Source organism: Meleagris gallopavo, chromosome 21 (assembly GCF_905368555.1).
Source record: "Meleagris gallopavo chromosome 21, MGAL_WU_HG_1.1, whole genome shotgun sequence".
Taxonomy (NCBI): domain Eukaryota; kingdom Metazoa; phylum Chordata; class Aves; order Galliformes; family Phasianidae; genus Meleagris; species Meleagris gallopavo.
The window spans coordinates 229840-256326 of record NC_139424.1 but is presented as its reverse complement, the minus strand read 5'-3'; the positions used below and the strand labels follow the sequence as shown (position 1 = coordinate 256326).

The window sequence follows — 26487 nt, the reverse complement described above, 5'->3', positions numbered from 1 at the left end:
CTAGGAAAGAGACAGGTGGCAGAAGCTGTAGCAGAACACAAAGAAATGAAACTTTCTATATATCACACACCAACATTATGAGTTACAGTATGCAAACAACACAGGAGTACAGATGTCCAAGGACTTCAGTGCAGTTTCAAGGCCTTTCAGGGTATGCAAGGACAATATGAAAAAGCAGTCAAGGGGGAGACAGTTCTGTACCATCTAAACTCATGAGAATCCTTGAGAAAGGAGAGATCAGTGGCGATGGCCAGAAAGTAAAGTACTATAACAGAAACATGGATTTCCTAGAGGGAAGTTGCAGTTGCTGCTGTCCCCTCAAGTAACAGATCTCAGGTTGCCCCTGCTTTTTCTTTTGTAGTGATAGCTGTCAGAAAGGCTCTCTACAGTTCTACAGCTTTAAAGAAAATCTTTTCAGCAGAGGGAGCTTACTGTTTTTCTGTAGAAATGGCTTTTGGTGGTCCTCTCAGGAGAAATTCATGCAGACAGTACAGAAAAAAGCTCAGTCTGAAGTGATTATGTGCTCTTTAGAAAACTGCCACTGTACCCTCTGCTCAATTGAAGGGCATGAAGGTGTAAATCTGGTTCAGACCATTCATTTTCATCGCTTGCTACCAACTGCAAATGGTATGATTCTTAGCAGTCCTTCCTAGCATACATCAGATAGGACAGAAATCAGAGACATTATATAGCATAAGAGTCATACAAAAAAAAAAAGTCACCTAGCCCGCATCTTATTTCTGAGTGGCGAAAGAGCAGAGCAGGCACACAGAGACATTTCTTAAACCTGCCCCAGCAGGGCATTTGCTCTTTGATAACCTTCTTGAGTGCCAGGACAAGAATGCCTGTGCTTAGTATTCATCAACAAGCTCCTCTTTCAATGGTTTCTCCAACTGCTGCACAGGCACAAACGAGAAGATCCACAGCAGCTAGTAGCAGTGAGTTGGGGGATATCAGCAGATCTGAAGCAGTACTTTCCTCTCTATTTTAAACAACAACAACATCTGCCATTTCCTAGTTTAATTTTTTGGTCCCTTGTTTCTGCATCAAAATAAAATGCACTTTAAGGAGACTTCTCCATTCTCCACTAACATAACTCACTACCCTGCTCAACTCGGACACATAACACTATTTCTGTAATTTGCTTCCCAGCCAATTATTCTCTCGTGAGAAAAGCTTCCTTCTCAACCTAAGGCACTCCAGCTCCTGCCAGGCCCTGTAACAACAGATCTTGCTCCTGACTGAGAAGAATTGTTTTGTCCGTGGTCTGTACTTCAAGTTTATGCTCCTTTTCATTTCCCTCATTAGACTCAACCACAGTTATTAGGTGTGCCTTCTTACTTTTAATAAATTCCTCATCCTGATATGAACCATATTGAAAATGTTTCCTTACTGCTGCTGTTTTTTCCCCCCCCCTACTTTCCTAAAAACTTTCTTTCCTAAAGGTAGGAGGCATTACCTAGCACGGAAGCTAAACAATCCTTCTACGAACAGGTGATCCACGTACCTGGTGGATGAGGGTATGGCTGGACATAACCTACCCAGAATTTAGTAAAGCCTTTAGTCTCACATCTGACCCGTGGTTGAGACAGATGTGCAGTCTGCTGGGTAAAACAGCTGGAGGGCCAGGCTCTGAGCATAGTGCTGAATGGAGGTCCATCCAGCCAGCGGCCATCACCGGGGTGCTCCCCAGGGATTGGTACTGGAACCAGATATGTTTAATATCTTTGGTGATGATCTGGAGGAGAGGATCGAGTGCACCCTCAGGAAGTTCTCAAATGACACCAAGCTGGGAGGAAGAATTGATCTGCCTGGGTATAGAAAGGCCAGTTGCACCAGGGGACATTCAGGTTGGATACCAGGAATAATTTCTTCTCCAGAAGAGAGGCGATGCATTGGCACAGCTGCCCAGAGAGGTGATGGAGTCACCACTGCTGGAGGTGCTCTTGAACTGTGGAGATGTGGCACTGAGTGACTGTGGGCATGGTTGGGGTGGGTTGGAATTTGTCCCAACCTTCATGTTTCTATGATTTCATGATCTCTTTGAAAGTCTTTGAAAGCATTTTAGGTTTCTGGCTGCCAATTTAAGATTTGTTTTTTTTTTTTTTTTTTTTAAAGTAAGATTCTTAATTACTTTGTTCTTTTTTAAACACCACAGTATGCTGAGATTCAGTATTCTTGTCACTTCTTACAAAGCTGCTCTTCAAAAGTAGAATATAATTCTGCCCTGAGGCTAGAGAACACCTGGTTCCTGAAGCTGCTTCTCCTGACTCCACGAAGCACTTTTAAGCCTTGTAACAACTCCGATCCTCTCAGTACGTCAGCAAAAATTGCCAATCTGATTGAGAAATTCAGCAGTGCTGTCTGAAATGCTGTGCTTTTTCAAACTCAGCCTAGAATGACAACTTACAGGGGTTCTGTATTACACAACTTATCTAATCTGACTCTATATTACCTTGAATTCATAGCAATGTGCACTAGTAGCTTAAGCTATGGCTTTTCTTTCATAGTTTGTCCTTCTACTGGAACATGTATTTCCATCTCTGCTATATAATAGTAAGAGGCAGTTAAGGAAGAGCTGAGAGAACTTTCTTGCAAATCATACAGTCTACAACCTCTTGTTTAGCACCCATGCTCTAAGAATAACTTATTTCCTGAATTTTGGCCACATAACAAGATGTGCAATGATCTAGACAGGAAATGAGGTAGAGATCTCCCACTGCAATACTAGACAGAGTGAAGGTACGCAGGGGAATCTTTGCTATTTCCTACAACCCTCTAACAACGAAAGGAAAGGGAAGCAAATTACGAAGATGTCCACAAACGTCAGTCTCCCCAACAGTTCTTGATGGGAGAGGAGGAACACCTTTGGTAAAGGATTTCTGACTTGCAGCAGCAGTGGAACTACACTTTGGAGCTCAAATCACAAACTAGTGATATTTTGTGAAGATGGAGTAATTCTACTTCTCAGCAGGAGAAAACTCTGGGGAAAAAAGACACTGCTTACAAAGGAGCTGCAGGTGTCAGTACTTTGTGAGTTACTTTTCAGGGTTATGGATAAACAAAGTCCTTCACAAGTAATTTGGTAGGTATAGCTGGAGTCATTTTTTCTTCTGTCATGGGGACAATGCTAACTTCTCCTTTCCATTCAATGCAACACTTGACATCGACTTTCTCTGAAGATTAAAGACACTGATAGAACCAGTCAATGGAGCAGGTCAAACATGCTCAAAGATGGACTGCTTACATGTGATTGATTCATTTTGAAGATGTTGGTGGCTACTGCTTGACATTAGGAAGTATTAAAGGAATAACTGGCTGTCCACATGTAAGAATATTTTGCTAAGCTGTAATAATCATCAGTAGCAACAAAAAACAATTCCACATAGTGGTGTTATAGGAGAAGAAACGCAGACTCCCAGCTTGCTGTGAAACCTAGTAAGAAAGAAGGAGCTGGGGGACTGCTCTGCACATCTTACATGATACAAGAACAAGCAGCCTATACGCATGGCTCCAAAGATAGCAATATGCACAGCTGTATAATAGCTATTTCATGTGCTGAAGGACTCCATGAGCCACAGTTCAAGCCTGTTAAGATGAGCCATGAGCAAAAACCTAGACAATCAGATAAGTCACTGCTCCCCCAGATTCTTGTTCAAAAATACAACTTGCCAATACTGAAAATAGAATTAACAAAAAACACAGCAAATCTTTTCAAATAACAATTCTCCTGATTATAAAATACATAAAATTGATACAACAAAGGAGTGTTAATTTAGATTGGCTTTAAGTTTGATTAAACAGAATGTTTCTACAGTCCCTTGGATCAGCTGCCATTCACTGTTCGCTGCTAGTACTATCAGAGGTCTGGCAGGCCTATAAACTAATTCAGCAGTTAAATACTGGAAGAGGACTGGGTACATAGTAGGACCTATTAAGTGATTTCTCCATACAGTTTCCTTGACCTCTACGCTTTGAGTATTTTGCAGCTATAAAGCACATATTACCATAAGTTCTGTCCCTGCTTGGGCGCAGTGGTCTCTGCAGGGAGGTCTGCAGCACATGCAGACCTGTGAAGCGCACTCATTCTGCCATCGGCGGCTGTGCTCTTCCGCTTGTCTGGAAAAGAAAAGCACAAGCTCAAATTCTTATTCATGCTTCTTCTCAGACATACTTTATTTTGTAAGAACTAACCTACCTGCAGTTAAGTATTTCCAATCAACACCTGTACCAACAGTGCATTTGGTAGAGAAAAGCAATCCACAGTTACTTTGCTAAAGCCCACAGTACTTGCATTTACAGAAGCACAAAGATGAACAATTCTTTAAGAAAATATTATTGCATTATAAAGCACATACATTAAATTAAGAAAAGCATTTCAACCATTTCACAGAACCGTAGAATGGCATGGAAGGAACCTTAGAACGTATCCAGTCCCAATCCCTGCCATGGTCTGGTTGTCCCCTACCAGCTCAAGCTGCCCAGAGCCACATCCACGGCTTGAGTACCTCCAGAGATGGAGAGCCTGCAGCTCTAGGCGGAGAGCCTGCAGCTCTAGGCGGAGAGCCTGCAGCTCTAGGCGGAGAGCCTGCAGCTCTAGGCGGAGAGCCTGCAGCTCTAGGCGGAGAGCCAGGGCCTCACCACCTCTGGGTAAACAATTTCTTCCTCACATCTAACGTAGATCTCCCATCTTTTAATTTAAAGCCACTCCCCCTTGTTTCATCACTGTCAGACCACGTATAAAGTCAGACCTTTCCCCTAAGTACAAATTCCCTTTATACTGGAAGGCTGCAGTGAGCTCTCCTCTCTTCTCCAGGCAGAACACCCCCAGCTCCCTCAGCCCGGCTCCACAGCAGAGGTGCTCCAGCCCTCTGAGCACCCTCGTGCCCTCCTCTGGACCCGCTCCAACAGCCCCACGTCTTTCTTGTGCTGGGGGCCCCAGGCCTGGGCGCAGGACTCCAGGTGGGGCCTCACGAGGGCAGAGCAGACGGGGACAGTCCCCTCCCTGCCCACTGCCACCCCTCTGCTGATGCAGCCCAGGCTGCTGGCGGCTTTCTGGGCTGCACGCTGCTGGCTCAGCTCAGCTTTCCCTCCTCCAGAACCCCAAGTCCTTCTCTGCAGGGCTGTTCTCAAGGAGTTCTTCCCCCAGTCTGAACACATACCTGGCATTGCCATGGTACAGCACCGTGCACTTTTCCTTGTTGAACCTCATTTGGTCCAGGTGAGCCAATTTCTCAGAACTGTCTGAGGAACTACAGCCTGATCTTGGTATCAGGGAAGGTCAGAGAGCACACTGCCTTGAGTATTATCATGAGGGACATGCAGAAAAACCAGAGATCGGGCCCAGCCAGTTCGGGCAGGTCCTGCCCAACCAGCCTGACTTTGTTCTACAGCCTGGTAGATGAGAGAAAGGCTGTCAGCACAGACTACTCAGAATTTAGTAAAGCTTTTGATGGTGTCTCCCACAGCATTTTGCTGGGGAAGCTGCAGCCTGTTGCTGGGACAGGTGCACACTTCGCTGAGTAAAACTCCGCTGCAGGACTAAGCCCAGAGCCAGTCATCAGTGGAGCTCCCCAGGAATCAGCACTGGGGCCGGATCTGATTAATATCTTTATAGACAGCTAAGGTCAATGTGATGAGCTTCAATAAGACCAAGTACAGGTTCCAGCACTTCGGTCCCATGCAATGCTACAGGCTTTGGGCAGAGTGACTGGAAAGATGTATAGAGGAAAAGGATCTAAATGTATTAGTCAATAGCAGGCTGAACATGAAGCAGCCAACATGAACACCTTGCCCAGGCGGCCAAGAAGGCCAACAGCATCCTGACAGGTATGACAAGGGCCTCCGCTCCCAGGTAACAGCAGTAGGACAAGAAATTATAGCCTTCTGGCACACCACAGGACACTGAGACTGGATACTAGGAATAATTTCTTCTTCAAAAGAGAGAGGAAATGCACTGGAACAGGCTACCCAGGGAGGCGGTGGAGCTTCCAAAAACTGCAGAAATATGGCACTGAGGGATGGGGCTTTGTGGCATGGTGATGATAGGTTGATATCATCGATACCACGGTCAGACTAGATGGTCTTAGAGGACTTTTCCAACCTTAATTACTCTATTGTGTCAATTACACCATTGAGGTTGGTGGTGTTTGTAAACTTGCTGAGGATACACTCAATCCCATTCCTTACATCATTGATAAACATACTGAGGAGCATGAATATCACTCATGACTGGCCTCCAGCTGGACACAGAGCTGCTGACCAGAACCTACCACACCTAACCACTTCCTAATCCACCCTTTCAAATCCGTATCTTTCCCTTTTACAGATAAGGATGTTGTGTGACTATGCCAAAGACTTTGCAGATATCCAAGTAGAGGGCATCAGTTGCCCCTCCTTTTTCCACTAATACTGCTAGTTCATGACAGAAAGCAACCTGATGGGTCAGGCACAGGAATATCTATTCCATGAGCTTCCCAGGCACAGAGCAAAAGCAGTATGTTTGTCCTCTGTGGCAAGCAGGAGTTTTGTCATTGATGGAGCTTAGCTTGCCAAGAAGTTTGGCATGTGGCAAATAAACAGGTACAAACTAAAGCAAAGCAGTTACTCTGTAGCTGATACTGACTGCTTTTAAGAGAGATGATCATATCCCATGGTGCTTATGTGCTACACTGCAATCTCAAAATCCGCAGCAGGGAGACCATAACGAACAAACTCTCCCATGTAAGGGTTGCCCTGGGTGTACAGCAGGTTGAGATCAGAGGACTCCCACAAAGACTGGCCAATTCTCCCTTAAGTTCATAAATCCATCCTAACAGTCAGACACCAACAGAGGAAAGAACCACAGAGTGGCTGGCTGATCATACCTCCTAAGCTGTAGTCTTTTCTGGCTTCTTCTTTTTTCTGATGAGGAAGGATGAATCTGTAGTCTATACTGTCATGTACCCAACCTTTCTCAATGAACAAGCCAGGGACCTCATCCGAGAACAGCCAATACCTGCAGGGCAAGGCACACACACACACACACATTAGTAGCCACTGTTACCTGTTTGGTGTCTGTCACACTCAAATCTTTACTTGCATGTGAGGGAATATCTGTTCTCAGAATCAAAATCTGGATGCATCTATACATTTAGTTGAGAAACTGGAAAAGCTCTTATTAAAATTCATTCTGAGAGCACTCCTGTGAAACAAAGAGGGAGAAGACAATAATTGGACTCCTGAGCACTGATGGGAGCACTTGAAGCTCTGCTGACTAGTGGGCTGTGACCTCCAGAAGGCCAACTACATAAATCAGTGAAAACTACCACATTCTATACACACAAACTATTTCTGCTCTCCTCCAAACTTCAGTGCAGACAGAGTACCCTCCACATCAACCACTTCTTGGAAGCTGTTATCTGCTAAGGCTCCTATGGGAGGGAGGAGAGCCAGCAGCACGGGGTCATTTCCTTTCCTACCTGTTGTGATTGCGGTCAGTGCCAACTGGGGTTCTGCGCATCACAAGCTTGGCTTTGGCAATCCCATCCTGGAACGTCTTCTCAGCTGCAGCTTTATGCTTCCGGATTCTTTCTTCCTCTGCTTCCTTCTCCATTCTCACTGTTGGAATTAGTGTGTAGAAGAGTCAGCTTTCTTTTATTGCATATATATATACACACACACACATATATATGCATATATATATATATATGTATATACATACACACATATATATATACACACACACACGAGTATCATCCTTCATTCCACTTGGTCAGGTAGGAAAAAAAAATCATTTATTGGTAACTTTGGTTAAGACTGCTTTAGCCATCCACCCTTCACATCATCTTCCACCCACCACTACAGAAAAAAATTATCAAGAAGTTTGGATAAGAATAGACTGGAGAAAACATTCCTCATTATTGTTCCTTATAAGTCAATAAAGCTGACTATTACTATATAACTATTGCTATGCAATTCCACATAACAGAATAAAAGATCTTTCTTTAACTACAGCACAATATAGAACAAGGAATTCTGTTCTAGTCAGCTCTAAGGCTGAGAGCAGAGCAGCAAGAACATGATAGAGGTGAGCATGGCCAATGGGCACCTGCATCTCCACATCTGCAGCTATGAAGAATGGTGTTCCTACAAGTCCACATACTGAGCAAACAGATGCAGCACAACAGAAGCCTCCTCTAGACACAAGCATCTCGCAGCCATGAGTAAGTCTTAACATTTTGTTCTTTCCCAGATATGCCACCCTGTGGAGAAATGTTAAAACAAACACAAGATTGTGGGAAATATTCTTTTGCATTGAGAAAATTTGAAGGCTTTTAGCCTTATATAAAAAGAACCAAATAATGAAGACTTATCTTTGCTGTAAAGAGTTTGAAGCAGATGGAATGAGAGCATATGGAAGGGGTGAGCTGTGGAGCAGGCAAAGGCTAACATGCAGAGGTTGCATGCTAACTGCTCACTCAAAGAGAAAGCCAATTTCTTGCTAGAACTTTCCCAGGGCTGCTACCTACTCTCTTGCAGCCATTTTCTGTATTAAAATAGCTTTGGTAACAGTTGATTGGTAAGTATGTGCTTGGTCTCTGAAGTCCTGCCACTGTAACCAATCCTAACAGATTAATGAGATGTGCTGAAAAACACACCCCGCCATTTATTACACCAACTCAACTGACCAGCTTTTATGTAATAACATACCAGCACCACACCAACTGCAGCATGAGAGTCCTCCTGTTATTTTCTTTTCTGTTAAAGCTGAGACTGTCTTAGTAGTACTGGTTGCAATCTTCATAGGCTTAACTTTCAAGCAGTTAGAGCTTGCAGCTCTACAGATGTGACTCAAACAGCAACAAGGACACCTCGGGCTGCAACACACGTGCACACTCATCCACCTGCTCATCCACTCAGGTGTTTTGTCTGCAACTGCTTTACTTCCCCAAGACATATTATTAAAAGTAAATGCAACTGACAGGATGCAAAAGCCACAGAAAGCCTGTGATGATGGAAGGAGCATGCTGAGATGATAACCACAGTGAGAACTAAGCTCTGTTTTTCGCATGCTCCAATGACACAACCTCCCAAAGTCTGAAGCCCTGGTCAGATTGGCTCAGCACCACTAACCCTGCACCCCAACTACTGCACCATAAGCACTAACCAAGAACTCTGCTACTATGAGGGTACCTTTATGTCTGCTAGCAACCACTGAGGAGGTAAATGTAGTACTGGATGACTGAAATGTTGGATTTGCTGATGGAAATGAAGTAGTATGAAGTCAAACCACGACAAAAGGCTGTATCCTTCTCTGCCAGAGAGAGCTTGTTTTTCTTCTGGACTCCAGAGGAATGAATCAGGCTACCCCAGCACACACTCTTATCTTCTTCAGAACAGTACTGTTTTTCCTTCACATCTAACTAGCGTAAACTATCCAAGTGAAAACAACATGAAGCAGCTCGAGCAGCAGTAGAGTCTGGATTGCTTCATTTTGTAGTAATAGTCATAAATTTGCCATGAAACAACTGGAACACAACAAGATCCAGGGCCAAGCAGCCTTCCAGCTGCAGTATATTTGATACCTGATATTCTGTTTTTCTGCATTAGTGAGACAGTGTTCCAGATGCTCCATAGGAAAACCAAAGTAAAATCAGTCAGTAAGAGGTTAACTATATGAAATACATATATATATATATAAATACAGAAAACCCAGAGATTATGGGTGGTAAAAATCATAGCTCACAGCACAAGAGAAAAAAAGCAAAAAAACACAACAACATTCAGAATGTCTACGATCTGTGAGTAAGAGATCTAAGCCAGATCAGTGAGATTTTTTAGTACTGTACTCAGTGAGAGAATCCTGGTCAAACAGAAACCAATCTGCAGGGGAAGCAGCACAAGGCGTGACACCTGTGAACAAGCATCAACCAAACACCCTCTGAGCATCAAGTGAACAGTTATCAGTTTTTAATTGACACTGAGATTGAGGATTGATTCTAGTGAGACTTGTAACACTTGCATCCCTTACCAGAAGATCTAAAAGGTTTAATTACTTTCAGTTCAAGGTATGCTTGTGTCCAGCATCCCTTCAGAGCCCTGGGATATTCCATATAATTTACCTATCCTTGATTTCCTAGAACAAATATTCCCAGACTCCAGCTAAGGTCACATAAACCAGACTCCATGCAAGATCCTCATCCCTCAACTATTTCACAAAGGAAATAACCCAGGTGGGGTTATGCTGTCCACTTCCATCTGCCCATGTTTACAAAAAAAAACAACCAAAAGAACACCAAACAAACCCAAAAGCACAATGCAGTGTTTTGCTCTTCATATTCCACACTCCTTAGCAAAAAGCTAATAGAGGCATCTTAAGTTCGGTGCTGTAACTGATGATTTATAGTGTCTTAAGGAGACAGTCTGTATTTATACAACTCCATTACAACTTCTTTAAGGTGAGAAACCATGAACAAAAGTTTGTTGCCCACAGCCTTCTCCGAGAGCTCTGCTAGCATCAATCCGACAACACATGTGGAGCATCTGCAGGAGCTAGCCATTAGCCAGGAAACCTCCCTGTGCAGTCAGAAGATCAGAGAACAACAGCTGTTTGGACACTGTTTTTTTTTTCTCCCCCCTCTCCTGTCCTCCAAACAGTTTTTCTGTTCTCCAGCTTTCCTGTCTGTCAGAATTAGAAAGTATTGTTTAAAAGATGCTCACAGACAAAAGTAAAACTAGTTATCACCTTTTAACACTCCAGATTTTGAGCCACCATACAAACACCTAAAGCTTTCCCCAACCTGTAAGTAAGAATATTTATATCTTTCCTTTTTCCTGTAAGCAAATCCCCTAAAGGCAGATAAAGTTTTTGGAAAGACTGTCAATTTTGCCATCAACTTACTCTGCCTTACACCCCACCCCCAACACAGAAATTCTCCTTTATTTTTCTTACCTCTCATTTGCCTTTCTTGTTGCTCCCTTTCTTTCTTGGCTTGGATAGCAAGAAGGCGTCTGCTTTTCACAGCACTGATCATATCATCAGCTTCTAATTCTACCCGGTGCTCAATTTTCACAATCTCATTTTTTTTCTTCTCATTTCTCCCCACTGTATTTTCATCTTTCCCATTCTCCTTGTTCTTGGCCACCATTTCTTTCCGCTTCTGTTTTTCTGCTCTCTTCTTGTCATTCTCCTCCTTCAGGATAGCGAGCCGCTCCTTCCACAGCTCAGCTGAGGCCTGCTGCTTGGCCTCTACGTGATCCTGCACCGAGTAGGTCATCAGGATCCGGTGGCAGAGTGCCCCGAGTATCTGTAATTTCTCTTCAGGAGTCAACTCAAAGAACTCCGACGTCTCCAGCTTCTCCAAAAACTCATCTTGTACTTCATTATCTTCAAAAGTCGCCGAATCCTTGCTTTCATCCACATTATCTGAGACCTCACTTTCCTCCTGTACATCCGACTTGCGTAAGCACAGGCGGACCAACTCAGATGCAGAATGCAACGTAAGTGGTATTTCAGAGAGCTTCATCCCGAGCTCAGCATAATCTTCAGCAATTTCATCCTGCAGCAGGGTCTGCAGAAGAATGACAAGTACCCGGTTCAAGTAAAGGAAGCCTCCCTTTTCTGCACAGAGCGCTTCCATCAAGGAGACTGCTGTAATGGGATACTGAGCATCTGGCATCAGTAATCCTGAGTAACAGCTCAGGAATTCCACCACCATGGCAACATCCCCAAAGAGCGTATTAGGAAGCCCTTCTGGAGTATCAACCAGTTTAAATGTGGGCAAGTTCTTCCCCTTGAGATCTTGGTCCTCAAATCTTTTGTTTTTTTCCAGTTTTTCCTTCATCTCCTTCTCCTTACGCTCTTTCGCTCTCTCCTTCAGTTTCTCTTTCAGCTTTTCCCTTTTCTTCTTCAGATACTCCTTCCGCTGCTCCTCTGTCATGGTGGCCAACTTCTTCCTGTGCTCTAGAAGCTCATAGCGCTTCTGTACCAGTCCTCGTAAATCCTCAGGGAGACGGGCGCGATCCTCGTTTGAGAGCAGCCTGGCTGTTTTGGAGATGATGCAGGAGAGCGCACTTTTTTTGTCTTCACGATCTTTGTTTTCTTTGTAGTAGGCAATTAGATGCAGTGCTGCAGGAGGCAGCTTCTGGGGTTTGCTGGAAGACCGAGGGGTGCCTCCAGAGCTCCTGGGAGTCCTGGACACCTTAGTAGTACCTTTAGCCATGTCCAGGAGCGTCATTTGTTTCATTTTCATCTTAGGGGTCTTCAAGCCTTTCCCAGGAGACTTTGATTTCCCAGATGTTTTCTGCCCATTTAAAACCCTTTTGCCTCTCTGCTTTTTGTCCAAGGATTTGTTGCTGCCCTTTCCCAGTCGGTTCCTCTTTGGAATGTGAAAGTCAGAATCAAGTTTACCAGGCGACATGATTTTCATCATCTCTTCCAATTCCTCTTTAGGGCACTTTGAGATCTTAGAGTTTTTCATCTTCAGTGGGGAGCCAATAATAGATTTCTCCAAATGTACGTGACACCACAAGGTAGGGCTCAGTGGCTGACTCAAAGATGATCCATCAGTTTTGGATTTCTTGGAAGGTTTTCTGTCAGGCGATCCAGAGCTCTTCCTCTTGGTTGAGGGATTGAGAGTCATATACTAAGATTAAAAGAAAGTGATTTTATATTAATACTGTTTTGGGGGCTGTTGAATCACAGCCTGAACCTCTGATTGATTACCTGAGGCGAGTAGTGAGTCAGCCAGAGGAGCACAGGTGAAGGCAATTCTGCTGTGCTGCAGGAAGGGGTGGAGCCTGGCTGCACCTCTCCCAGAGCCACTTAAGAGCTGACTGCCAGTGGGGAAGGATCTCTCTGGAGATCCGCTCCACTGGAGCCTATCACGCAAGTCCAGGGTAGGGTGAGTGTCCTTCTTTCCTACTCTAGTATAATAATTCCATCAGCCAAACTCCTGGATATACTATCATATGTATGTTCATTGACTGTACAATTGTACAACTATATCACCTGTATATTCATTGATTGTACACACTGGAAGGTATATGAAGGATCTAGATAACTTTTACATATTTTTTTCCCCACGGGCAAGTAGCACACAGTACCTGAAGGTAACAAAGGCTTCTGCAATAGCTTTCATTACAATGCACAGCAGTCAGTAGGTTGATTATGAGATTAGCAGCTCATTCCAGAAAGTTAAATGTTAACTTCATAAAACAACATACTACACACACAAGAAAAGATTTTTAAATGCTTTCCACTTTCCACTCCACTACATAAAAATCACTGTTTCTACTCAAACAGTGAATTTCAGAAGCTGTTTCACTTCAAGATTTCTTAGGGTCTTTCCTGTAGGGTCCAGTCTTGACCTCATAAAGTAAAAGTAAGAACTGATAGAGCACAGATGTGATGGCTAACAGCAATTCAGAGACCTGCCTCTGAACTGCCTGGAAGTTTCACGATCCACATTTGCACTTTAAGGATGAGGTCACAAATGAAAGTGAGGAAAGATTCAATTCTGAATTCATGTAATAGAATATGTTTGTTTTTAAGCTATTGAAATAACCCACCTGACAGCACATCTTCAGCATAGAACAGTTTAACCCAGAGTCAGAAACTGATTTCAGCATCTCAATTCAGTTTCAGGAATTCAGAAAGCCATTTCAATAAGTGAAAAATCAAATATCACACACATATAAGAATATGACAACATTTAGGTTATGGATAAAATGACCAGAAAATAGCAGCTGAAAAGTCAAATCATGTAGTAATAAAAATTCTGCAGTAGTAATCATAGATAAAGATGGAAGCTTCTAAGAAGGTACTCATAAGAACAGGCTTAGGTAAAAAGAGTACACACATGCAATCAAGATTGTCAAAAAAAAAATAATCAGATTTTCTGGTCTCTACATGCTCACTCTTGCAGGCCTTACTATTCCAATTTAAGAGTCCTCATTAGCGGTTTAGAGACTTTTTTTTTTTACTAAAGATGGCACTGAAGCTGAATCTGCTTATCCAAACATAATTCATTCAAGAAAAATTGTGTTGACTTCTCTGTTGAAGGCATCCAGTGTTAACAAGTTATCATAACTACAAGTTAATGGATCCACAACTTATACTGTGTATTAAACTGTCAGTTATACAACAGCTATTTTGCCAGAACACAGGATTAAAAAGTTCTCCAACCATTTCTTGGTTTAAAATTCAATCTCCATGCCGAGTGGGAAACACTGCAGGAAGTGCCATCCTTAACCACAAAGCTAGGGGCCTCTGCAAATCACATGGAAGATGGTGTTTTTTCCCCATACCAGAAGCATAACTGAAAAGGTTAAGAAGAGTCAAGTTAGAGTACAGAACTACTCAAATTCTTTATGTGGACCACTGCTTCAGACAATTAAAGTGTGTCACCCCATGCAGATGTTACAGATGAAAAGAGCAGGGCTTCCTGCTCTGTAGGTCTCTTAAATTTAAGCTCAGAAGTATCAGAACCAAACCAGCAAGCTAAAAACTGGTTTTATTATCCACTCCCCACCTTCCAAAGGAGACACTTTTAGGAACTCTTACCTTATGCGGGTCAAGCAAGAAGTCACTAAATTTACTGGGGAGAGAATATTTCTTCACCAACTCATCCTCCACCACCCACGGCGCATTCTCACCAATGCCAGCCCGCAGCGCGTTGTGCCGGATGAAGTACCTCAGGATCTCCTTGTTGGGAGGACGCTCCGTACGGACCAAGCTATCTGCTGGCACGTTGCTGATGATCTTGGAGATAAACAGACATCCTGTTAGCATTCATCTATCTATAGTGTGCCTAGATGTTATCACATGGCTAAAAGGAGCATGGGCTGGTACACTGCTTCATGTCCACAAACTATTATACAAAGACTCAAACAGAACTGAGATGCATAATAGAGATGAGTAGGAGACTCAGTTAGCCAAAAAAATCTTTAGAAGTATTAGCTTATGTTGGGCTTCTTGTCAAAGCCCACTGCTTTACTTGGCAACTATGGAAGTCTCTGACCTTTCCTCACACATGCTTGCTACTAACCTAGAAGCTTCTACATGTTAGTGTTTATTTTGTCTTGATATCAGGAGTAACTCTGCAAACAGTACTCATTAAGCTGAGATCAGTGCCGCCTCCATCAAAATGGCAAACAGATGACAAAAAGCATGCAGCAGTGACACAGCTACGCAGAGCTTCCACAAATGCAGTTACCTGTGATGCTCAACGAGGTTCTGTTAGAACAAAAGCAGCTGCTCCTGCTCGCAACTATCAGCACCCCAGCCCTCACCATGTTTCATTCACAGCCTGACCAAAGTTAGTCAGGAAACAACAGTGTCTCTAAAGCCAGGGAAGCACTGACTCAGCTCCTCTGTGTAGTACCAGGGGATTGTCAGGCGTCTCCATGCACAAACCAAACTACGTATAGGAACAGTGAGACTAGTCAGCCCTGCTGGTAACTGCAGGCATCTTGCTTCTAACTCAACTCCATCAGGAAGTACTATGTCATGCTATATAGACTATCCTAGATTATTAAACTGAGCTTCCATGCTCATGTTGTAACAGAAAGGATTCAAGCAGTCATCTCACCTTGTCTTCGTTTTTCAGCTTGACATCATATTTGTGGGGCAGGAATTTTGGTGGAACCCACTTTCTTTCTTCCTTTTTCAAAGAAGTAGGAAGTTTCCGAGGAGACCTACGTGCTCGATCATCTGATAAACCAAGATAAGACACTAAGTATCTCAGTATTAGACTTTTAAGAAGTTAAAGAACTCAAATGTTAACTGGAGCTGTGCACCTTCACACCACCCTCACAGTGTTTGGTTAAAATTCCCCAAATTAGTTTTCAGAAACATTCTGAAGACAGAGGCAGAAAGGGAAATCCCAAAATAGGTGTGAAATCAGTGATCACGCCTGTTTTCAAGGAGCATAAAGGACCACTAGCACTACTTAAACTCACCTCCTTCAGGAAGCCAAGCCGCAACTACTTTTGAAGAGGCAGAAAAATTGTATGAAGTTTACAAATTAACAATAGGTTTTATGATCTAACTGGCAACCTGCTTAGCAGGCTGCTGCTTAGCCAACTGGCTCTGTCATATGATATTTTAAATAATTCTACGGCATAATTCTACTGCAGGAATTACTGACTTCAAATTAAAGTCACTTTCCTGGCCATTAAGTGAATTCCAGTTATGTGCTACTGTGCATGTGAGCTAGTTTAGCTGTGGATTTTAAGTATATTCGTACAACTTTCCTAAATCATTCTCAGGAGAGAAGTAATTGAAAGAACACAAAGGAATCACATCTCCTTGCCAGCTGACACTAAGTCTATTGTTTCTATATTCAGGTTACACATTTCATCACTCAAGACAAAATCCCAAGCTTATTGAAGAAAGCAATCCCCAGATGTTTTTCACACTTGTGGCTATGACTCAATGAAAGCACTAAGGCAAGCCTACTAATTGCCTACTAAGTATAGATAGAACACAAGTTACAAGATGCTAGATATAAGTCAGATTTTTCAATTTGTATATTTGTATATCACTGTCGCATATTAAGTCCTACAGCATTTAAACTTCAGCAGAGTATACATAAACTTCAGCTTATGTATATCACAACCAATTTCTGCCACCCATCTCCTCCAAAAATCAGGAGATTTGGCAAGGTAACAGATCACAGATGCCAGGGGCTGCCTGCACTGCCCATGTAAACATGTAGTCACTTTCTGCCTCAGCCATGTACTCCAGATAACGCAGCATACAGTTCTGTTTCAAGTGCTGCTCTTCACAGAGGTTTTGACTAAACAAAAAAAAAAAAAAACAACCCTGAATTTTTTAATAGTATGCATGAAAAGCGACCAATCAACTCCCCACAAGCTGACTTCGATCTGCTGTTGTTCCACGTTTGTATTAGAAGTCTTGCTACGTTAACAAACACTGAATCATGTTTTTTCACTCAGCAGCACAATGGAAGCTGCACATAAGACACTTCGAGTTCTGTAAAGGATCTGCTTTTAGAAATCTGGCTCAGCGTTTTAACTGCCTGAATGCTATTTCTGCTGCAGATGTGTAGCACACATGATAGACTTATGCTTACAGTTAACATGGCACTGCTCAGTCCTGGCTCTGACTTTGAAGGACTTGACCACATACACCATTCCCCTCTGCAATAGGCCTGCAAGCGGCCTCTCCTATGATTTAATATCTACATTCTAGAAATAGGCATAACTGTATTGAAGCTCATCAAATAGCAGCTGGAAATCCAACAGAAGATGGCAATAAATCACTACGCATTCCTTCCTAAAGTTATTTTTATAAAATGCATACCTTAGGTACGTTTTTTGATGCATTGTACTGTAACAAAGCTTACATCAACCACACTCCTGGAACCTTACAAAACACACACACACTGTTGTCTCCTATTCATCAGGAAATTTAGATTTTCCAAAGCAGTATTAGCTCTATGTGCAGCTCAGGTCGCAGAACTTGCCTTCCGTAGCTCATCATCCACGTTCAGGAAAAGCTAGCCTTTCACTTCTGCAGACTTCCCAGATTTCACTCCCTAAGCAACTAAAGACACAAAGCTACTTTACACTGCACATCTGACAATAATTCCTGTATCCAGCTGTATTTTTTTTTTCCCCAACTTCTGAAGCACAACAATCTCCCAGCCAAAGAAACCAAAGCTGTCTTTCAACAGAATCTGCAAGTTTGATATCAGTGAAACACTTGGGTTAACTGTGCCCCCTGCTGAGCTCACAGAAAGACACAGTCCCACATCAGGCAGTTATGCAAAGTCTCAGCACTCACTCTTGTTCAATGACCTCCACACACATCAGCAGTGGTTCAAATATGTAACACAAGAAAGAAAAAGTGGGAGTAAGCACGAAGTAAGCAGAAGTGGCTAGGTGTCCTATAGAGGTTATGTGCTGCCTCCTGCAGCTGCAATCAAGGGCACACTGCAGGAGTGGGGTCTTCATTACTTCTGTAAAAGTATGCTGTAAAATTACAACATCATTGTAACAGACTCTGGAATACATATTTTGGAATGAGTTTACACCTATGAACGATGTTCTGTTACACCTGGGACACAAAAGCATAGCATTACATACCCTTTTAGTGAAGGCCTACATACAAGAAGAGTTGGAGCACTCACTGCTTCTAGTGATTACGTTATGAGATAGCTGGCAGGGTTTATCTTCTACAGAAATGGAAGGACAGCCCTAGTTTACAAGGAGGCAACTATAGGCAGGTCAAACAACATGAGCCATGGCCTGAGAAAGGTGCAGGGATCCCTGCTCCTGCCACGTTCCCCCCTCCCCCCCGAGACGTGCCATGCTGCACAGTAACACTGCTGGCCTCCAGAGAATTGCAGCTGACTTGGAGCTGGCTGGAGCACCACACACCACTGAGCAAATTATCACAGTGGTCTTTATGAAAGAACTCAGCCCAAAAAAACCGCTGTAAATCAAAACAGTTTGTAACTTTTTCCAGTACAAATCAGAAACAGTTGACAATTATTAAGCCCAGGAAGAGAGCTTGGAACAACTTGTATTCTGCTCCTGATTCCGCAGATTAGCTTGCTGGGCTGCCTTCAAGTCCCTCTACTCTGTACCAGAGGAGGCTGTACACTTTTCTTAGATGCTGGACTGACTACTTACAACAAGGAAGGATCTTACTGCATCTCTGTGCCTTTAAAATTCAGCTTATCCAGACTGTTAATATGCTACGGATTTTCTTGGCTTGGGTTAACAAACACTTCCATATCTGTTAAAGAGTATTAGAATTCCATTTTTAAAAAGTTATACAGGAGATTAAACTATTTTGCTGGTTTTGTTTGCTCCTTTTCTTTCAGTCAGGATTTGGACATCCACTGCTTTATTCACAGCAAGGAGAAACAGATACAAGATCAGGGAACAATACTTCAAAGCACACCTTATCTTGAACCCTTAGAAAAGAGTTTAGTATGTACATTTCTGCAAGAATTTTGGTTCATCGTTTGAAAACTGGAGTGGGGAAAAACCAATAAAATGTTTGCTTTTATGTCAAATGGGGACATGAAAAAAGAGCTTGTCTGATAGCAGAAAGAAAACGAGAACTCACCTCTGATCACGGAATGACAGAGATGGTTTTTCAAAGGACGGAACAGACACATGGCAGCAGAATTTTATGATTCTGCATCAACTTTTCCTGAGTTCCCCTCACACTGTTCAGTACACGTGTTATGTTTTCAAACCTATGTAGCATTCTGTACTGCATCTTTGAAATACAGAATGGTTTCCATTTTCAAATAAGCAAGCCAACAGCACTGATGCCACCACTAACAGAGACAATTTCAGGACCATGGTTACACAAGCTGTTACCTACTGGCACGCTGTTTTACTACTTACTCATACTTTCCTTCCTGTTGTCTTCCTCCTTCAAGATAGACTCCTTCTGATTGTCCTGGGCTGCCTGGCTGGAATTCTCTTTATCACTGGATGGGGAATCACAGGCTCCTTCAGATTTCTTTTCAGAGGCCTCTTCATCAACTTTCTCCAGGGGATGTGTTTTCACAACTTTCACAGGCAGCATTTTCTCCTTACCAACCTGCATCAGATTATCAACAAAAACTAAACTTGAGCAAGACCTGTGAATGAGTTCTAATGCTATGAAAAGAAAAAAGTCACCCCACTGAAAAGACAAACAACTCACAATAAATAAATGGGCTTGTAAACCGTGGTTTGGCAAAACACTTAATGGATGCCTGACTGAGAGAAGCTCATCATTTCTGTCATGAAACAACTGCAAGATTTCCCCTCCTACTCCTATCAGGACACTTTGTACAAATTCTTAAGAACAAGAACTGCCAACCCACAAGTTTCTCCAGCATTTCACAATGCTGCTTTCTCAGTCTAAGGAAGGAGTTACTTTGGTAGCTCCAAAAGAGAGAATACATCCTAAACAGATTGTTAGCAAAAAACTGTTTTTCATGATTTTCCCTATTTTAAATAAGCCTGAGTTTTTCCCAATCAATCCTTGTTTTGGAGGGTTTTTTCTAATTATTAGAACATCGCTAAATACATTCAAGCTGTTGACGTCAATCTATACAGTTTAAGACTGCCACTTCTGGGAACATGTTATGTTATATGAAATCACAACAGATTATAAACTGTAACCACTTCTAATTAAAACAAATATGAATTTTTGTATATATTTAAATATATACACATAGAGCATCACATACTTCAGCTGCATTACAAAGGTATCCTCATTTTCCCCCCACACACACAGAAGTCAGTCCTTTTTCTCATGACATCAGTGTGGTGCATCCATACACTTCTGTTTATAGAACTGTTTTGCATTTGAGAGCAGGTGCTGTCACCGGGCTTCCACAGAAAAGAAATTCTCACCATCTTTCTGATAATGTAAGTGACTGATCTATCCTTACCCACTCCTGCCTTTAGATATCTCAGATCAGCTCCATGCAAAAGCAAGGGATCAAATAGAAAACACATCCGTACCTCAAGATCACACTCCTCTCCCACTGCAAATTTGGTCATGATCTCCACCCAAGCTGCATCCACCAACTTTTCCAAAGATACTGTGTTGTGGTGAACTATTTCCAGCACCGGTTTCTCATACCAGATGGGGAACTCCTCCTTCAAGCTGAGCAAGGGCATAAGAAGCTTTCATTATTCAGGGAATAAAAGCCAAAATGCAAAGCAGTCTCCCATTTCACAATTCCAGCAGCAGTCACAGCCAGCACAATGTTCCATGCAGAAGCCACACTGGAATGCAGAGATAGTTTTTTCACACGCTGCCCTCTGTAACCAGCCCATGAAGTGTTAATTGGCATGACAACACTAATTGTACTTGTCCTTCCCAGAAGGAATGCTGAAAGGGATCCTGGGAAGAGCAGCACTGCTAGTAAACCCTTTCCTGCTGGTAATTATTGCCTCCTGAACTGATGTTAAATATACACCAAAATCTTGTCATTATTCTGGGACCTGTTCAAGACTGTTGCCTCCAACAAACCATAAGATGATGCTGGTAAACATTTAGAGCTTCCTTCTTCCTAAACTCTGGACCTACGCACTCCAAACACAGCAAAGAAAGCAAAGGCAGGCTCACACAATCTCATCTTTGCACAGGAAAACATTCTGTGTTTCATCATGTCAAAATTTTACAACTTTTTCAAAAAAAGAGAAAAAAATTGTTACAAGTTCACTTATTTTTGAACCGGTCAAGTCCATCAATTGATAGGGTACTGAGGAGTGCATTGTATAAAGCTCCCTGAGTTGCAAAAAATCAGATCTGTGTCATGTTACTGCAAGAAGGCACAAAATGCTCCACTTTTTCCAAAACCCTTTTAGCTTCCTCTGCTGTTTGCTGTTCTGCAACTGCCACCAACAGATTGATCCCCTTAGCAAACTAAATAATCTTGGTTTTCTCCTGTCAGCAGCCACTAAACAGCTTTTAGATCCATTTCAGAGACATACAAAATTTCATCAAATCCTTTTTTCTGCCAACATTTAGAGATACTACAGTTAGGAGTTACTGACAAACCTTTCAGTTACATTTTGTTTCCTTTTTTTTTTTTTTTTCCTCCCAAGTGCCCAGCCAATCCAACCTTACCGCCCAACAGAACACAATGTTTGCCAGCTGCATGCCCTCCTCTTGAGGGAAACACAGGTGAGGAAGGTGACAGCAGCACTTCAAGCTCCACTGAAATAAGGACCAGCAGGAAATAGGCTTCCTATTTGTTGCCTTTAAGAATGTGTTTAAACCTTAAATTATGGGGAATTTCTCCTCGTGAAGCTATCAACTCCTCCACCAACCAATCAGCAATTTGCACTCTTCACCAAGAGACACAGAAGTTTTCCTGCCTTGGCGGTACCACTATCCGCCCTGTTTAAATCCAGGTAAAAAAGTCATAAATTTAAGTCATCCATTTGCAGAACAAAGAAACATGCCCTTTGTCTGGCATTATTCATACAGTTTATTTCATGAGTACCAAACTACAGATGTGACTTCAGCCATGGGCAAGTACCTTCACAGACAATTCCCTTGTGGCTCTAGGGTCATGCTGGATCTCGACCAAAGACTCAGGGCTATGCTGAGCACTAGAAGGGCACACTGGGGACACATGAGCAAGGAGGAACGCTGCTGGTCTGAACAAAGTAATTGTTCTTGCTGTTCTCCCTTTGTTCTCTATCATTTCAAGTAGAACGGACGACCAAACGCTTACTCCAAAACAGCTGAACGACCAATTCCACCACAGATGTGTCAAAAATAATTACAGCTGTGGATCTCACTGATATGAAACGCTCCAACAGCATCTTGCTCTATTTTTACATCAGGATTTTTTTTCCTCTCACTATGAAGAATTCCCATTACTCAGGGAGCTTTAAAACACACCAAACACCATACACTGAGCTATTTGAGTTCAGTAACACCAAGCTACAGCAAAGTACCTTATTGTCCTGTTTTAGCAGCAGCATCAAATTCAGATTTTGCTTTTGACTCCAGAAGCCCCAGACCTACTGCCAGGCAGCAGGAAGGCAGCCACCTCCCAATCCAGCACCCACATCTCCCTGCACATCCCCTGACTTGCCCCAGTGCCCACACACAGCCACACACCAGCTTTGCACGGGTACTCACAGCTCAGCAACTTCCTGCTCCTCCTCCCAGGCCTCTTTGTGTGTCAGCTGGCTGCTTCCTGTGCTCTTGCACGTCCATATTCGCTCGCTGTATCGCTCCAACCGCGCTTCGTACTCCCTGTAGCAGCAGCAGCTCAGGAAAGCAGGAGTTATGCAGAAAGCACCACCACAATAGCATGAAACAATCTTCTTCAATTAGACTCTTTCTATCTGAGTGCATAAAGGCCGCGTTACAGCAAGGTTTGACCCTGCATCTGTGCTGCACTAAAACTGAATGCTTTCAGACCAGGATGTACCAGAGCTCTCCACAACCTGTCCTCTTCTGCACTGCCCTACAGAAACTGCACGCCACCAACTGAGCTGAGGAATGCACCAGGAAATACGTGTGGCTGAGCACTTCTTGGGTCTGCTGAGATTCCAACTTTCCCAGGCAGACTTGTGGAGAAGCAGCCCAGCACCACAGGCTCATGGAAGAGGCACAGAAGGACCCTCACCACCTGCCTGTCCGCTGGGAACTGCTGCTCCAGTGCGCTATGGGGTCACACACATACACAAGGCCTTCTACAGACTGCATGGGCACAACCATCAGAAAATGTAACACCCTGTGTGTAAATCCTTACTCATCCACCCTGTGACAGCCTGTTCATGTGCTGTATGCTTTTGTCTTTGTTTTGTTTTCTTTGTGTGTTTGTTGGGTTTTGTTTGTTTGTTTTAAGTTTGCATTAGAAAGGTAAATCACAACTCCAACAAGCCCACTTCCCCTGGGCATTTCTCCCCAGCCCTGAGGCAGAGCAGGAGGTGCAGAAGCGTGAGCACTGCCAGGCAGCTGCACAGACACAGCCAAGGGGTGGCAGCTGCTGCACACTGTACATCCACAGAGCAGCCCTGCAGTTAGCCCAGCTCACAACAGCCACGCTGATGGTGTTTTCCAGTGTTCCCTACGGCTGCAGACATAGCAGGGAGCCAGCAGCCTGCGGCCTCCTGCCTACAAGGCACCACAACCAGACCAAAGGGGAATTTGGGCACCTCTTTGCAGTGATACCAAACAGCAAAAATAAAACAGGAAACCAGCAGCCCTGCACACATCACAGCAGTTGGCCACTTTAGTAATGAACAACTTGACACCATAACTCTGCTCTTTCTTGTGCCTTCCCCATAAGAAGGGAAGCCAGCCCAGCCCTCACTGGCAGAGATGCAAACAGAGGCAGAGCAGCTCCCAGCTCCCTCCTGCACTGCACATCCCTCTGCTCCTCCTGCACACTGCAGGCACATGACCACCCACCCTGCTGCCACAGGGCGAGGACAAAGGCAAACAGCAGCAGAATGTTTTTGCTAAGTTTGCTGTAGCTCAAACTTTCCACTACACACACACTGTCTGCCCTCTCCACTTGGACTGGAAAGAAACGTGGTGCACTTCGGACCATGCAGCACGTCTGGCGTGGGGTTACACGTGGGACGTGCCAGTAGCACAGAGCTAGAGCTGCCACAAACCTCAGCACAATCATAAATAACCAACCGTGGACACAGCTCCGTGCAGTCAATCCCCAGAAAGTTGTAACACATACGTTGCATGAAACAAGCTATCTGCAGTTTGTATCACAGCAATGATTACTTAGATGTTGAAAGCCAGAGAACAAAACCAAATTAAAAACAAGAGACTGTGTCAAAGAAAAATGTTTTAAAGCAAACAAGCTGGTCACTGCACAGGAGGAGCGCTAAGCAGATAGTTCACTCCTTCGTGGGTTAGTGAAACTCTCCCAGAAATGAGTATCAGCTCCAAAATAGCTTAATTGTGTCATAATTGGCCCCATGTGTACCAGCTAAAGGGGCAAACTCCCAGGAGTGTATTTAGGAAGCACAGTTCCCAAGGTGGCAGGCAAAGCCTGCTACAATTACTAAGCGTGGCATGGTAATGTTTTAGCACTGCCATCCTTCAACCAGATCTAAATTAGATGATACTGCACTGAAGATGTAAACTACAGTCTTCAACGCACGCACAGATGCAGCCTGATCAGTATTTTTCTCTGCTGCTCACAGCACAAACCGAGGATGGGTGCAACAGCAGCAGGTTTTGCCTAGGAAGAAAAGCAGTACAGCTCCCAGAACAGCCCTGTGGATGCTTTGCTCAGCACAGTCGTGCCAGCCCAGGGTCAGCCCTGCTGACCACATCCCCTCACACTGCCTGACTGGTGTCACACACAGCAGCCAACACGCTCAGGGAGACAAGTTGGTCAACAGAACTCTGTATTTTGACACGAAGCCCTCAGCAGACACACACACAGTTGGCTTTTCCAGGTGCGCGATGAAGTAACAGGACAAGCCCATCCCACGCACAACACGGGGAGCATTTATCTGCTCTGCAGCCCACGTGATCCCAGCAGTCCCTGCAGAGCTCCAGCAGCGAGGAGCCCATCTCCAGCTGCCGGCACTTCGCCCACACTACGCCTGCTCACTTTGGGCTCCACCTGACACCAGGGACCATGGGCAGCATGGCTCCTCTTAATGAGTTTTCAGGGGTTTGGCTGCAGAAGGAAGCCACAAAGAAACATCACAGCCAAATAAATCCCCAAGCCACTCTACCCACTTGCCCAGTGCCCTCAGACACCTTAACGCTCAGTCACAGGACAGCTGTGTCTACTCACATTTACCAGACAATGCCACAACGCTCACATTTTTCTTCACCCTATTCTACAGCTGCAAATTCTAAAGAGCCTTACAGAACACTGTGCCCATCCCTGGAGGTGTTCAAGTTTGGATGGGGCCCTGGGCAGCATGGTCTAGTATTAAATGTGGAGGTTGGTGGCCCTGTTTGTGGCAGGGGAGTTGGAAATTCGTGGTCCTTGAGGTCCCTTCCAACCCGTTCTGTGATTGTGCGAACCCAGTGCCATGCACACACCGCACTCATGGACGTGCGCTACAGGAGCCTGCACAGGGCAAGTGCTGATTCACTGCTCCTCCAGCTGGGGAAAGTCGGGGCCAACAGAACCCCAGCTGCCCTCACTGGGCAACACTCCCTGCAGCCGACACTCATTTGCAGCTCTCTTCCACCTCTTGCCTAGCTTCCATCGCACGCATCGCCAGCAGAGTACGGCACAAACCCGGCGTTACTTTCTCTTTTTAGCCCCGTGACGTCTCTCTGGCGACGTGAACTTTCCAGAAGGCGCAGAGCCGGCAGCCCCGCTACTCCCCACAAGCCCGGGCTGCGGCCCCGCTCAGAGCTGCGCCGGGGGCCGGGGCTGCCCGACAGCGACAGGAATCGAACTCCTCCCGATCCTTCTCGCCCGCTTCCTCGTGGAGAATGAGAACGGATGAGAACGGGATCTTTTTTTTTTTCCCCAGATTTTTTTTTTTTCTTTTGGCAGCTCTTTCAGTCATAAACAGAGCGTCTGAACCGCCCAGAACTGCAGCTCCCCATCCCCGACGGGGTCAGCCGGGACCCCAAACCCCGCAGGAACACGGCTGTGCCCCGCGCCCCGCACCGCTCCGCGAGGACCGCCCGCCCCTTTGTTCCGCCCGGCCCGACCTCCCGGGGCTCCCCCCGCACCCGCTCCCGTTCAGCCTCCCGCCCCGCTCCTCCCCCCTCTTCCCGCCCCGGCCGTGAGGATACTCGCGGGTGCGGAAAGCCTCCTGCGTGTGCGGGACGATGAAGCGCTCCCCCGGTTCCCCCGGCGGCAGCGGCTTGGCCAGCGGGAAGGGCTTGCGGCCCAACAACGGCGCCATGGCGGTGGCGGCCGCCGGATCCGCACGGTGACGGCGGGCCCGGGCGGGAGGATTGAAAAATGGCGGGAGATTCCCCTCCCCCTGCCGGGCGGGCGCCGGGCCCGGCCTGCCCGCGCGCACCCCAACCCTCCCGCCGCCCCGCGC

The 26487-nt window shown here is 44.6% G+C and overlaps 1 protein-coding gene across 2 annotated transcripts in view; it reads right to left on the bottom strand.

Annotated features, from left to right (window-relative positions):
* BAZ1B (bromodomain adjacent to zinc finger domain 1B) overlaps window positions 1-26487 on the bottom strand; it is a 48759-nt gene extending 22272 nt beyond the window's left edge. The window contains exons 1-10 of one of the 2 annotated variants that reach the window (XM_085240556.1): window positions 26231-26487; window positions 22625-22741; window positions 20485-20629; window positions 19372-19570; window positions 15573-15694; window positions 14546-14743; window positions 10934-12626; window positions 7461-7599; window positions 6867-6997; window positions 4008-4119 (exon numbers count right to left, since the gene is read on the bottom strand). In XM_085240556.1, coding sequence (XP_085096682.1) covers window positions 4008-4119; window positions 6867-6997; window positions 7461-7599; window positions 10934-12626; window positions 14546-14743; window positions 15573-15694; window positions 19372-19570; window positions 20485-20629; window positions 22625-22741; window positions 26231-26343 — 2969 coding nt within the window. In that variant the 5' untranslated portion in view covers window positions 26344-26487. The remainder of the gene's footprint in view (window positions 1-4007; window positions 4120-6866; window positions 6998-7460; window positions 7600-10933; window positions 12627-14545; window positions 14744-15572; window positions 15695-19371; window positions 19571-20484; window positions 20630-22624; window positions 22742-26230) is intronic. The other variant, XM_085240555.1, reaches the window with a different exon arrangement.